Raw genomic sequence first — 15,192 nt, 5'->3', positions numbered from 1 at the left:
CACATCGTGCAGTGGTGGCTAAAGAACACACAGTGGAGAAACTTTGCTGAAAATGTTGGGGGGTGGGGACATGACATCTGAAGAAAAGGTGCCCCAGCCAAATGAATGGGGACAAAATGGTGTGCCATGAAAGTTGGGGCGGGGGGGGGCAAACACCCCTGCCCCCCCCTAAAATTACGCCCATGGGAACACATCGAGCATTGGTGGCTTGGGCGCACATGTCTGGTGGGCAGATGCACATCATGCAGTGGTGGCTAAGGAACACATTGTGCAGTGGTGGCTCGGGTGCACATGTCTGGCGGGCAGATGCACATCGTGCAGTGGTGGCTCTGGTGAACATCTTTGGTGGGCAGATGCACATCGTGCAGTGGTGGCTAAGGAACACATTGTGCAGTGGTGGCTCGGGTGCACATGTCTGGCGGGCAGATGCACATCGTGCAGTGGTGGCTCTGGTGAACATCTTTGGTGGGCAGATGCACATCGTGCAGTGGTGGCTAAGGAACACATTGTGCAGTGGTGGCTCGGGTCCACATGTCTGGCGGGCAGATGCACATCGTTCAGTGGTGGCTAAGGAACACATTGTGCAGTGGTGGCTCGGGTGCACATGTTTGGCGGGCAGATGCACATCATGCAGTGGTGGCAGGGGTAGCCCAGGCCGAAGCGTTGTCCCATCTTCTGGGCCTGTTCGTGTTCGGCGGGCTCTAGTGTCACAGACTTGAGTGAACTCACTCCGCGGACCATCGCAAAACGGAAACGGGATGTCTCCGTTTGCAAACACCCGGGAGACATCCCAGACAAATCCCAGGCACAAGGCATCCCCTCTTCCCAGCACTGGCGGCCTCACTTCAAAACCCCCGCCGGGAGCTGAAGGGCCGAGCTGTGGAAAAACCGAAAGCCAGGAAGGGCGCCCTAGAATTCCTTAAATAAAACCGACCTCGCAAAACATGCATTCAACCTTGCGCCGATTCCCAATATGCGCATTTGTTTTGCAGACATTTTGGGCCTGATTCATGGAATATTTTGCACAGTGCAAAGTGCCTTTTCACTGGTGCAAAACACCCTGATTCATGCCTGCAAAAATACACTTTGCACAGTTCCATGACTCGGGGTTTGTGTTGGCAGTGCAAAGTCACTTTTCAGCAGTGCAAAGTCACTTAGCACCGTGCACAAAATTCCATGACTCGGCCTTTTGCCTGCCGGCGGTATTATAAAACAAAATCGATGCACTTAACGTAAGCTTTAAAATGCGCAGCTCTGCGCCAGCATTTCGAGAATTCATCTTCTGTTGTTTTAAAAAGGGGCCTGATTTACAAAAGCATTTTTCTATGAGAAAATACCATTGAAAAACGATTTGCAAATCAGATCCAGATGTGTGGTCTTTTTTTTCCTTATGTATGAAAGGGAGACGGAAATTTTAATTGTACACAACTGCGCAAAGTATGGTGCTATTCATTTGTTTCATGTTTCCATTGCTGTACATAACCCTTTGTTGTTCACGTGCAATGTGTGACATGGTAAGTCCTAAAGGTGGACATTCCACGTATGCAATGCTTAGACACGTGTGGGTATCCCATGAACATGGGACAACAAGAAGAGCCCGACATGGATCCGATGCACTGTGTTAGGTATTGTCTGAACGAGGACACTATCTATTGTGCTACGCCTGTAACGTGGATACAATGTACTGTTACATATTCTATGTGACATGGATCCCATGCTTTGTGCTACGTATTGTCGGCAACGTGGATCCCATGCACTGTGTTCCGCATTGCCGGTTACGTGGATACCATGCATTGTGTTACGTCTGTAACGTGGGTCCAATGCACAGTGTTCCGTATTGCCTGTAATGCCATGCATTGTGTTACGTATTGTCTGCAATGTGAATGCCATGCACTGTGTTGTTTATTGTCTGTTACGTGGACGCCATGCATTGTGTTTTAGGTCTGTAACGTGGATCCATTGTTTTGTTTTACGTACTCTCTGTTCCCATGCGTTGTCTTACGTATTCTCTGCAATGTGGATCTTATGCATTGTGTTACGTATTGTCTGTTAAGTGGACACCATGCATTGCGTTACATATTCTCTGTGACATGAATCGCATGCTTTGAGTTACGTACGTATTGTCTGCAATGTGGATCCCGTGCTCTGTGTTGTATTGTCTGCAATGTGGCTCCCATGCATTGTTAAATATTGTCTGTTACGTGGACACCATGCATTGTTACGTATTTTCTGTGACATGGATCCCATTCTTTGTGTTACATATTGTCTGCAATCTGGATCCCATGCACTGTGTTAAGTATTGTCTATTACGCGGACGCCATGCATTGTGTTACGTCTGTAACATGGATCTTATGCTTTGTGTTAGGTATTATCTTCAATGTGGCTCCCATGCATTGTTACGTACTGTCTGTTACGTGAACACCATGAATTGTGTTACCTATTCTCTGTGACATATATCCCATGCCTTGTGTTACGTATTGCCTGCAATGTGGATCCCATGCCTGTGTTACGCATTGTCTATTACATGGACGCTATGCATTGTGTTACGTCTGTAACATGGATCCCATACTTTGTGTTAGGTATTGTCTGCAATGTGGCTCCCATGCATTGTTACATATCGTCTGTTACGTGGACACCATGCATTGTGTTACGTATTGTCTGCAATATGGCTCCCATGTACTGTGTTACGTATGGTTTGTTGCGTGGTCGCCATGCATTGTGTTACGTCGGTAACATGGATCCCATACTTTGTGTTAGGTATTGTCTGCAATGTGGCTCCCATGCATTGTTACATATCGTCTGTTACGTGGACACCATGCTTTGTGTTACGTATTGTCTGCAATATGGCTCCCATGCACTGTGTTACGTATGGTTTGTTGCGTGGACGCCGTGCATTGTGTTGCCTCTGTGACATGGATCCCATGTTTTTTGTTACGCATTGTCTATTACGTGGTCGCCATGCATTGTGTTACGTCGGTAACATGGATACCATGCATTGTGTAATGTATTGTCTGTAACGTGGATCTCGCGCACTGGGCCGCATGCATTGTGCTACACTTTGTGAACAATGTGGTCCCGTGGCCCTGAGTTGCTAAGTGCGGATAATGTGGCTCCCCTGGCAGTATCACTGAGTGTGAACAATGTGTATCACATGACCATATATTATGGCACTCCTGTGCATTGATTTACGTACTGTGAAAGACGTGCATTGTGTTACCCATTGTGACAATATGGGTCCCGTGGCATTGCGCTAGATATTGTGAATAATGGGTACATCGTGGCACCGTGTGATATAGTGTACATGATGTATCGCCCGCGTGAAGGGTCCATACTTTGAATGCAGTTGATCTCCAACTGTGTGTTACGTGTTGTGCACAAGGTAGAACTCGTGTAATGTGACTGGTGAACGCGGTGCGCCGCATGCATTGTGCTACAGGCTGTGCAATAGGACACCTACCCATTCTATCGTGTTAAAGAGTGTGGATGACGGGGCACTGCCATTGTTTCATATTGTGAATCGCGTCCATACTGTTGCATGTTGCAAATAACGTGCACTCCTGCATTTGTGCCACATAATGTGGCGACCGTGCATTGTGTGACCGACTAGCGGAGATGGACGCACAGTGCTGCCATTGTGGGGCCGGCTCTGCTTCCTAGCAGGACGTGTCCCCCTGGCTGCTGCCTGGGGTGGGCCGCCCTGCCCTGCTGGGCCTGCAGTGGGCTTGGATCTCGCAGGCCTTAGGGGGAGCTTGGGAGGAGTTAAGCTGTCCCTCTACTTCATATTCATTAGGAATGGGCGGTCTCTCCGTGACTCCTGCCGAGTCCCGTCGTATAAAGACCACCTCTGTCCCCCCATTTAAGTCAAGACACATTTAAAAGGTTTCGACACTGCAAGCAGCCCCCAGAAGAGAGAACGGCCCCCTCTCCTCCCACAAGCTTCTCCCAGCCGCCGGCCTGCAGAGGAGCCTCCCGGCCGCATTGGAGGATTATGGAGTTTCTCGGAGATAAATTTGGCCTGAAGAGTCAGCCCGGCAAAAACAGCGACTTCTTCCTGGGCTCGGGGGGCTTGGAGCACGTTATGGAGACCCTGGACAATGAGTCCTTTTACAGCAAGAACCCGGCCGGGAAATGTGTGCAGGCCTTCAACTGCATCCCGAGAAACGAGCACCACGGCCGGCTGGAGAGGGCGTCCCCCTGCCAGCAGGAGAGCAGCGGTGAGTGCCACGGTCCATCCAGGGGACGGTGCGGGTGGGAGAGCAGCTTCCGCTGGGCTGCACCCTGGCAGATGCGCAGAGTTGCGCCTGTCTGTCTGTCTCCCCGCCCCTCTGCGGGGAGAAGGCCCTGTGCGGCAGGGGCTGGGACTTGCTGCCTGTGCAGCCACAGGGCCTTAGCGGGCGGGAGGGAGAATACTCATCCCCGGGACGGAGATTCCCGGAGTGGGCGATAGAATCATAGCCACCCCACACCCCCAGCCTTCTTCTCAGGTTCACCCCCTCGCTGCATGTGCCTTGCTGTAACTGGTCATAGCCTCCTTGTGGCTTTCATAACATAACTTGTATGTAAGTTCATCAGCCGCGCCGTTTCAGCTTTTCTCTGTAGCGTGGACTTCACACGCATTGTGAGTTAGTTGCTGAAAGAGCCCGTCTATTTCTTTCTTTGCAAAATGGGCAAACGCGTTCTTTGCCACCGTTTGTTTTTGGGGGTAGGGGCAGTCTGACGCGTTGTTTACGGCTCCAATTATACACTCGTTCTATTTACGATAAACTGGCACGTCTCGAATGCCCTCCGGGTTTAACACAGAGCGCACTCCCATTCGAGGGCAAGACCCGCACGTCCTGAGTGACATAATCCAGGAGCAATGCGTTCCGGGAAACCGCTAAATTGTCACACACGCGAGGAATGCCTATAAAGGGACAGTGGAGGCACGGCCGCCCCATTAAATAAGAATGCGAGATCAGATGATCAGCCATATGTGATATATATATTTATTTTATTTATGTATGTATTTATTGGTTATTTGTATAGCGCCTTTACACAGAGGCGTCCTTAAAAGCGCTCAAGGGGGGAGGGAGGGGGGACAATGAGGGAAAAACAACAGTCATTCAGAGGCCTTGACTTTCTGAATAATACATATATATATTTTATATTTACTGAAGTATCCGAAATAATGAGGGCATGCTAGAGCGGCCTCGCCCGCAACACCCTGACTTTCAGTTACATGTCTGTTTCTGTACACACACACACCCAATAACATACGTAAACGCTGTACATGCATTGCCAACTCGCCGAGTAGTTGCCACTCGAGCTAATGCCAGCGGAACGGTCCGAACTCGGTGCTTTCCATTATTTGTTTTCAATGCGCCTTTCTGTTTATTTATTTATTTAGTTATTTATACACCGCACCTAACCCACGGGTATTCACTTCCCCAAATGATAGGCGGGCAATTGGCTAGAAAAAAGCATCGGCGCAGGAGCCTCTGGCATTCGTGCAATGTGCCAGGTGTCGAAGGTTAAAACTTGCAGCGGCATTTTCAGGAATGATCACAACATGAGGAACGAAAACAACCGGGTCAACGTGCTTATGATCCATATCGTCAAAAGGGAGGTGGTTTTTCAGCCGCCTATCAGCGAAGGGCTCATAAACGAATGACATATTTTGGATTTTCCTATCTTTCTGTGATTAAACAAAGGCTTACTACTCGCAAATGGAATGCCTAAGAAAACGAACGAACGCCTGCGTTTTGAATTCCGTGGCGGGAACGGGGTGCTGGGAGCGGTGTGCAGGTAGTGCCTTTTTATGCCAGCCCCTGTATTCGTGGATGGTAGGTACATTCTCAGGTGTAATGCACGGTAGGTTCGGAGGCGGCAGCGTGCCATCAGCTGCGCGTGGAACGCTGCGTTCCTGTGCGTTGGGGAAGCTCGGGATTGAGGTGCGAGGGGCTGAGGGGCAGTGGCACTTCCGGCGGGCCTGAGACCTGTTGGCAACTTCTGAACGCTCCGCCGGAAATAGTGCCATTAATAAATACCGGCCATTGCGTGACACTCGCGCTGAAAGTGTGACAGCGAGTGAGGCCCCAAATACTGCTTAGGATGGCAGCGACTGGGGTTCCCCTCACATTGTCTGGTGGGAGGTGCTTGACACGCATCAGCAGAACGCATAGCTACTCCCAATGCATATCATAACATCACAGAACGCCATTGTTAAATGACTTTTAGTTTCAAAGAACAAAGTGAACCGGTTGAAAAGGATCTCGGGCACAACCCGCAGTTATTTTACTTTATTTAACATTGTAAAGAGCGCCGGCCCTGCCCAGAGGCCCTCGGAGTGCCTTAGAAAGTTCGAATGGGAGGAGGTGAAAACCAAGGCACGGCGTTAGGAGGACAGGAAGGGGAGATCGGGATAGGCAACCGATTGCAGAGGAGGTGGCCTGGTCGCTTAGGTGCAGAGAAAGAGCGACGTTTTGAGGCTTTTGCAGAACGTGATTTTCCCGTTCCACGTCCAAAAAGAAATCTTTCTGAAACCGCACGCGTCTATGCACTCAAGTGCGCCACACACACACACCCTCTCTCTTTATTTATTTATTTATTTAGATATTTGCATAGCGCCCCTAACCCGGAGCGCTGTCATCTTGGGCTCTCTTTCTTCACACTGGCACGTGGGCAGAGAGGGGCACAGCAACAGATTGCAATCTAGAGAGTTCCACAGGCAAGCACATTGCTGGATACAATAGGTTCATACATGTATACATAGATCGAGAGAATTTAAAGTTGTTTTGTGTGCAACTAAAGTGGTTATTCACAGCATTTAAACATACCTGCGCGTGTTTGTTTCCAGTGAACATTCAAGTTGCCGACCCCTTTGAAACATGTGCCGATTCTGTAGCTTCCTTGTTCTTAAAAGAGGGCCAGAGCACAAACCATTTCCGGCCCGTGAAGGGGCTTGCACTAAAAAAAAAAAACAGCAGTTTCCCCTGTGGATATAGACACTCATATGTAGGATAATTGAATTGGGCTCACAGTGCAGGAAGACTCGTGTCATTTCACCACATGTATAGGACATTCCATTAGACGACGCAATAACATACATTGAATTGAGATTTCATTTCTATCGCGCACGTACACAAGTGTTTCAGAGCGCGACAAGGCAAGGGAGGGGAACAGGGGAGAACAAAACAACGATCTTACTAGGCACAGAGACATTGCGAAACCGCAAGTGCATGGAGGAGGGGCAAAGTGCAAGGAAGGAGGGAGAAGTGGAAAGTGCGAAGGAAAAGGAGAACAGAATAAATAATAATAAATAAATAAATATCACAAGCAACAAAAGTGGTAGTGGAGTCAGCAAGTGGCAAGTGCTGAGTTTAAGGCAGCAGACAAGGTAGGTCAGATAAGTGCAGGAAGGAAAAAGGCACTGGAATGACCAATATACATATGTATATACACAGCACACACACGCATATATACACGAACACATGAGTTGGTGATAATGACGGAGTTGGCTTCCCAATAAATATATAACGACTTTCAAGTAAAAAGGTGCAGTCTGAGTATTTTACTCCCCTCTTTAAGTGGGGGAGTAGTACGTGCATGTTTGGGGAGTAAAAAAAAGCAATTCCCGGTACATATGGGGGTGTTTTTAGGTGTGTAAAACTATATTTGAACTCTGCAAAAGATGTCTTTCTTTGTAACCCATACCTCATTGCACCCAGTAATTCATTCAAACTTAAAAGAGGCACGTGCACCTTAAAATCCCCTTCAGGTGAAGCCGCAATAGCATTGGCGCTCCTTTATGTGGTAGGGCTCTGCTCCGCTGGCACCGCTCATCCAAAGATATACATGGGGCGTGTAGGCACAAGACGGTGGCACCCTCTCGCCTAGACGACTTCTTTCGCTGTTCGTTCTTTTTTAAAAAAAAATAAGGCAATATTTGCCTTTATTCTGATTTGTTTACGGTGTAAACAGGGGTTTTAGTTCCATGATATCCTGAAGGGCAACTCTTAATCGTTTTTAAATAATAACACCAGATGCACGAGGTGGCAGGATTAAAAAAAACACCAGGCCTGATTCATGGAATTTTTAGCAGATTTGCACTGCCAACACACACCCTGATTCATGGAACTGTGCCAAGTGTATTTTTGCACTGCAAAGTCTGTGCATAGTAATTTTTGCAGCACAAACTGACTTTGCATGGACTTTGCACTACAAAAATACACTTTGCACAGCTCCACTAATCACGGTTTGAGTCGGCAGTGCAAAGTCACTTTTCAGCAATTCAAAGTCACTTTGAACCGTGCTAAAAATTCCACGAATCGGCGCTATGTGTGTAACCTACAGTGTCCCTCATTCTGACGCATTTCTCTGACTCCGCCATTTTGCGTGTGCCTTTCCATGCCGTATTTATTCACGCAGCCGACGTTCTCCCGCGAGTCCGCGTGATTTGGCGATGGGACTGGCAGTGCTGCGTTCCAGGAACGTGTTCCATGGATTCCAAGAGTCCAAAAAGTTCACTCGCGATCTCAGCGAACTTTCTAGATTACGCGCAATCAGCGTCCTCGGCTGCCACCTGTTTATACTCACGGACAGCTGACGACTGGCAATGGAGGAAAGCGTCGCTACTGCCAGTTTGACTCCAAGGCCCTTTGTACTGACATTAAAACACCAGAACAATTAATTTAGTAGGGTATCTGGGAAACTACCGCTGTAAGGAAAGTATAACGCAGTTACACATTTATTATATAAAGCAATCGGCATCACTTTAAAATATGTTTTATTTTACGTTTATAGTTTTATATAATAACAATGATTAGATTAGATGGAGGAAGTAGGCGTTGAACTCGGAAGGTTAGTGCGTTTCTTCAGGCCTTTCCGCTACCTCAAGGCGGAGGGGCAAAGGCGGGGAATTCCAGAGGGTGGATGACGTTGGGCGCTACCTCCACAGCGTGGTGTCCCGGCGGGTGGGTAGAGATCCTCCTGACCCCCGGGCCCCCAGTCTGGAGCGAGGCCGCCGTGGCACCGAGGCAGGCAGGCTGAGTGATTCCGCCAGCACGGCCTTCCGCAGGAAGCGCTGCTTTCTCTCCTTGTCGTCTGCCACAGCGCACAGGGCGCAGAGACCCGGGACAAGATGCCCCGGGCTCAGTGTGCGCATCCGCGGGCCTCTGCCCCCGCAGGGCCGCAAGAACATTGCAGAATGCCGGAGAAGAGACGTCACACGAAGAGGATATACACGGCCCTCCAAGAAAATCAAGCAACATTTTAAAATAGGGCGACACCAACTACTAAAACAGAACAGGGTGGGGGGGCTGTTTGAAATGATAGGAGGAAAGCAATGCGCCCTCTAACTCCCCTTTAGTAGTGCAATGTTATCATTAACTGGTTCGTGCGTTTGCAGTCTAATTCACAGTTACCCCGCAACCTGGAAGGGACGCGTCCACTTTCACAGCGGGGGGCGCGGGTTTTACGAAGTGACGTATAACTTGGCCCCAAGTTATAAACCGCAGATTTCTGCCATAATGCGGTCATTTACTGGGATCACACAACCATAGACTTTCCTAAGCAGAACAAGCGAGACCCGAGGCGGGAACGCGTCCAGCTAGCCCAATCATATTGTTCTTGCACCGGGTTATATAATAAGGGCCCGATTCATGGACTTTTTTGTAGGGTTCAAATTTACTTTGCACTACTAAAATGTAAATTTGCACTGCCAACACAAACCCTGATTCATGTAAGTGTGCGTGCAGTGCAAAGTCCGTGCAAAGTAATTTTGTACTGCAAAAATGACTATGCACTGACTTTGTACTGCAAAAATACAATTTGCACAGTTCCATGAATCAGGGTTTGTGTCTGCAGTACAAAGTCACTTTTCAGCAGTGCACAGTCACTTAGAACCTGCACTAACTTTTAACTGGGACGCAGGTTAATCCTGCTCAACATATCAGCATTGGAAAGATGAAAGGCTGGAATGGCCCTGTTGGGGTTCGCCCTGTGACTGCAGGTTACAGCCAGTTTTACTCACTGAGCGGCACGTGCACAGCACACAAGACCTGCACGTGTGTGCAGGTATAGTGCGATTGTATCGCCCCAGACATTCTCGAGTACAGACTTTTACAGTCTATCACTGTCCTTATGGCAACCGAAGCAATACTTTGAAAGGAGATAGAAGAAATTGAGCTGTCGACTGACGGCCTTGTGTTGTTTATGGTGCCTATGATAGAACGCGTTTGATTTTCATCACAGTGCAGAAATCGCATCCCAGGTGTGAGCAAATGACAGCGATAACCAAGGCAATCTGAACCCTCCCAGGATGGTTTGGAGGGATTGTTACACCCCCAAAAAACTTTTAAATGATGGGTCGAAATTATGCATTTTTCAGAAGCAATTGCAAAATAACAGGATTTGCAGGAAGTTCTGACCAAACGAGATTCTCCAGCACACAAACACACCAAGGGCCTGATTTACAAACACGTTTTAACATGGGAAAGACCCATTGAAAACATGTGTGTATATCAGGACCTAAACGTGGCGGCGAAGTTGCTGAGCAGAGTAAATCCCCGTGAAGCACCCATGAGGACTGCCAGTAGGAAAACATTGTTGGGGCAATCTCGCCAACCAGTGTCTATTTGGATGTATACACACATGTTAACCACATGAGCTATTAAATGTTGTAAAATATAATTTCTTTAACTTTTCCGTGAGAGAAGCCCGACACACAAAAGGTGCTGCAATGGGCAGGCAGAGAGACCATGCATCTTACAGCCAGCAACGAATTTACACAACAACGAGGCAAAGTTAAACCAACAATGATACATAGTTAAAGAAAGACTTTTTTGAATACAATCACCAATTAAAAACTGACATTGAAACAAAAAATAACAGTCTTTGACGTATCTTTTAAACACATTTCTGCCATCAATTACAGTCAGCCCAATATACAATTAGCACTGTATAGACGATTAACGTAAGTAGACTTGGCAGCTAAACTCCACCCCGCTGGAGGCTCTCGCAGTTCACATAGCAAAACTATCAACAGGTTGGAGTCCGAGCAAGTCTGCAAAGAGAAGAGCACAAGCAGTCCTTCTCCTACCGCACCCCGACCATCTGGAACTCAATCCCGGTAGAGGTTCGGAATGCCCTTACCATCTTCCTGTATCGCAAAACACTCAAACTGTGTCTCTTTCAAAAAAACCTGCCGGACGCATAAAAACGCCTCTCTCACTCCATCGACAGTACTGCGCTACTGTATAAAATGCCAAGACCAATTTTGGCACCTTCCTATTGAAAAGCTCTCTGCTGTACTTGAGCTAGGTCCACGCTATAAGCAATACAGTAAAATAAAAAAATATATAACCCCTGTATAGACGATTAAATCATGCACAAATGTGGCTTTCTCTGTAGCATACATGGAGCTCAATCTCTCATGGCTGCTCAAAATGTAGGTAGTTGAGGAAACTAAAGCACAGCGAGGTAAAGTGATGTGCACAGGATTACACAAGGTGTGAAGTGATGAGGCTGTGATTTGAGCCCTGTTTCCTGTTTTTAAAGTTTATAATTTAGATGGGTGAGTACTGTAGAATATATTTTCGCCCGTCCCACCATTACTTTTAACCAATAAAAAATGCTTTCGGCGTAGTTGTCTTTCAAAGCCCACGCCATTACTCCATGCAAGAAATGCGACTTGCAAAGCTCCAAATCAAAAGGTAAATCAACCTGACAATATAAAGAGATCTTAATTTAAACAGGTTTTCAAAAACAAATATAATTCACTTCTTCTGTAAAAAAACAAAGGGGGGCATTGAATCAACCCCTACTAGATTCAACCGGGTACACTGGCATGCAGATTATGCACAGCAGCATTCACACAACCTCATTGCCACCTTTCCCCATGCATTACTCAACATTTAATAAATAATTCCGCACCAGATGTGGATGCCATGAAACGGTCCAATATCAATACATTATCAACAGTCAAGTTCCTGGAATTGAATAAAAAGCAAAATGGCGCTTCATTGCCATGAACATTGACAGCGCCTACACTCTCATTTGGGATGTGCAGCTGGAAATATAAAACTGTAAACATCTTTAGGGGGCCAAAGGCTGTCCCTGTTGCTAAAGGGCAGAGGTAGCAGTTGTCTGCTTCACTCCATCTACTTTTCACCCATGATGGTGACAGTTCAGTTGGTACCCTTGTAGATTACACATACACCATTGGCACCTTGGCAGGATCAGGAGGGATTTCGAGAAATATGCTTTTATGCGTTTGGGGTAAAAAAAAAAAATTATAATGGAATGCCACTACATGCACCTGGGTAGTCATTTCCGAGTCTTAGTCTATGGGAACACTAAGACTTTTAGATGATGTCACAAATGAACGGGAATGCCCAAAATCTTCGGGTCTGAGGAGGGATTTTAAAAGGTTGTATGATTTTCCTTGAATTGAACAATATCGCACCTGAATTATATGAGTGTGCGCAGGCTCGGACTGGCCTATAGGGCAACAGGGCAATGGCCGAAATTGCAGATCCAACATGTTAGTGAGGGCCATTTCTTTGCCCCCCAAAACAATATTCATTAAAATAAAGGATGTGCAACATATTTTACCCAAAAACTCTCCCACTCTCCCACCGTCTGCCCCAAAGGTAATACATTTTGTATTTATTAAGCTCTTTGGTATTACAGCAAGAGAAAGCCTTATACCTGTCTGATATACACATTTGAATAGCATTAGGTGAAATCGAGTAAGCGAAAGAGAGAAAGGGAACATGAAAGAAGAAGCGAGAGACAGAGAGCAGGCGCTTGCAGAGTCCAGTAAACGTCTCCCGCCCCGGGCCTTGGTTAGAGTAGCAGGGAACACCTTTTTTTTTAGAGGATTGCAGTAGACAGTCTTTCTGTTGACAGGTCACATTTGGTTGTGCCCCCGTCGATTCTTCTGGAAATCTGTTTCTACAGCCTGAGAAGGGCGAGAGTCTCCTTGTGTGAACACGGCCCACCAGTCGGCAGCCGTTCTGGATTCACATTGGTTTATTACCCTGCCCAGAATGGCAGTCCTTCTGTCTCTTATAGCTGGGCAGAACCATACCAAGTGTACCAGGGTTTCCTTTACATCTTGGTTCCTACACAGCCTGCACGATACATCGCGCCACCATGCAACTCTGGGCCACTTTTTTTATTGGTGCCCCAGACAATGTTATGCCCCAGTCCGACATGTGTCTGTGTGTGTGTATGCGCTTGCAAGCAATCACGTGTGTATGCATGAATATCCCACGGGGTGTGTCCCCGGTCAGTGAGATTTAATATATTATTTATCCGGCGACACCAATACATGCTTTTGGACGAATCTCTTTCATGAGCGCTGCATCCATTAGTTCACGGAAGACGTGAGAGGGAGCATTGGTGACGTTAGAGGAAATACAATACCCTCAACGTGTCATGGCGTGACTGCCATGTGCCATGAGGCGCAATGAGTCACTTGAGATGGGTATTCCCTGCGAGGGCAGGGCAGGGCCTTCCAGCGCGCCTGACTTGTATCATTTAGGCTTGAGCATTCTGTGGACACATGGAATGTTTCAGCAGCCATCGCGAAAAGATTACACAAATACAATATTCGTGAGAGAACTTGTTCTTTTTTTTTATCAGAGTGCTGTGGTAAAAAGTACAGATTACTTTCAAAACACACACACCCACAAATAAAGTGTGTATGTGGGTGTTTAAATTCAGAAAGTGTTATGCTTTCCCGGTAACATCAGCACAGTTAAGCTCACATAAAGCTTTACAAAGAAAGCTCATTTTCTGCTGTCTCATTTGATCTTGTCTGTAGAGCTTAACTGATTGCGGCCAACCGCTCACATTTCACTTTTGATAGAATGAGGTTTTTAAAAGACCCAACACAACCTCCCTCACAGTCCAACTCTTCAAGAAACACCGACTGCTCCTTTGAAGATTTCTGGGATGCACCACAACCATATCAAGATCTAGCGATCTCAACTAAAGTTTAAAGAACTGCACAAGGAGATTTGCACGTACACACTTTTCAAAATCGAGTTATGTCTTTGGTTGCGCTAAGAACACACACAAAGACGTAGAGGAACATATGGAAGGTTTTCGTCATGCGCGTAACCTGTGGATCACATAACACGTAGGGCAGTGGAAGGCACGCACGCACGCACGCACACACACACACCAGCCAGCCAGTTTTAACATTGACATGAAACACGGAATTTACGTATGTGCACAACACTAGGAGAATATAAAAACACAACCACATGCAGAAATCGGCACAGGCATCACAGAGTTACAGAAAGCAAAACGGCACATGATGTTTTTGAAAGTACTTTTTATCACAGAGTATTAGAGTTACTTCCTATACAAAATAAATGCCTGCAAACATTGGAACTGCCAACGTTTTGATGCAAATACTCATTCCAAATGAACTGCTCCTCCCTAAATATAAACAATGCTAATCTGATAAACAAACCACCCTTGAACTCACACTACAGCACACCTTTAGAAAACTCACGGTAACTACTGAATAGATGTGACACTGACTATGCCGAGAGAGTTGTGATGTTGTGAGCCATCCCTTGTTTCACCTCCGAAGTCCCATTCGAGAATCACGGTCTTGCAAGGGGAAACCTGCTTGTTCAGATAAGTGAGGGTGCCAGGCCCTGGCAGATCTGCCCCCCGCAGAACATGTGTACATCTTTTTCCCAGGGGTGCCTTGCCATGACAATCAAGTTCATCGTTAAAAGACATCATGCAATTAGCTCTCCATGCATGTCGTTGCCCATGGATGCACGGGTGGGCTGCACACTCCAGCCAGCAATAGTCAACCGATCCCCTTTGTTTAATGTGCAGCCACCTTTACAAGAAAAACGAGACCACTCGGTGATATTCCCATTGTTAGTTATGCAGTGCAGAGCACAACTGCGAACGCCCAGCACTTGCGAAGAACCACACCCTTGTACAAACCGCAGATTGACAACGGACATTCTTCAATAAAATCACCCCTACATGGACAATTGTTTATGTGCTCCCTAAAGTGTATCAAATCGGCCACTGCAGTTTTGCATATTTATTTAACTGTTTGAAAAAATAAACAGCTTTTTCAACAAATGAGCCTTTAGCTTGATCTTCTACCATGTCAGCTGATTCCATCAATTGCAGTTTAGGACCATAGTACACAGTTACTGTTAATGCATTCTC

General features: G+C 46.9%; 1 protein-coding gene across 1 annotated transcript in view; it reads left to right on the top strand.

Annotated features, from left to right (window-relative positions):
• Positions 1-3,846: 3,846 nt before the first annotated feature.
• Positions 3,847-15,192, top strand: part of ALX1 (ALX homeobox 1) — an 81,407-nt gene continuing 70,061 nt past the window's right edge. The window contains exon 1 of the mRNA XM_069627741.1: positions 3,847-4,214. Within this exon, the coding sequence (XP_069483842.1) occupies positions 3,989-4,214 (226 nt within the window). The 5' untranslated portion in view covers positions 3,847-3,988. The remainder of the gene's footprint in view (positions 4,215-15,192) is intronic.

The sequence above is a fragment of the Ambystoma mexicanum genome, chromosome 12 (assembly GCF_040938575.1).
Source record: "Ambystoma mexicanum isolate Mex_15411 chromosome 12, UKY_AmexF1_1, whole genome shotgun sequence".
Taxonomy (NCBI): Eukaryota; Metazoa; Chordata; class Amphibia; order Caudata; family Ambystomatidae; genus Ambystoma; species Ambystoma mexicanum.
The sequence above is the reverse complement of the archived record's forward strand: the minus strand, read 5'-3'. Positions and strand labels throughout refer to the sequence as shown.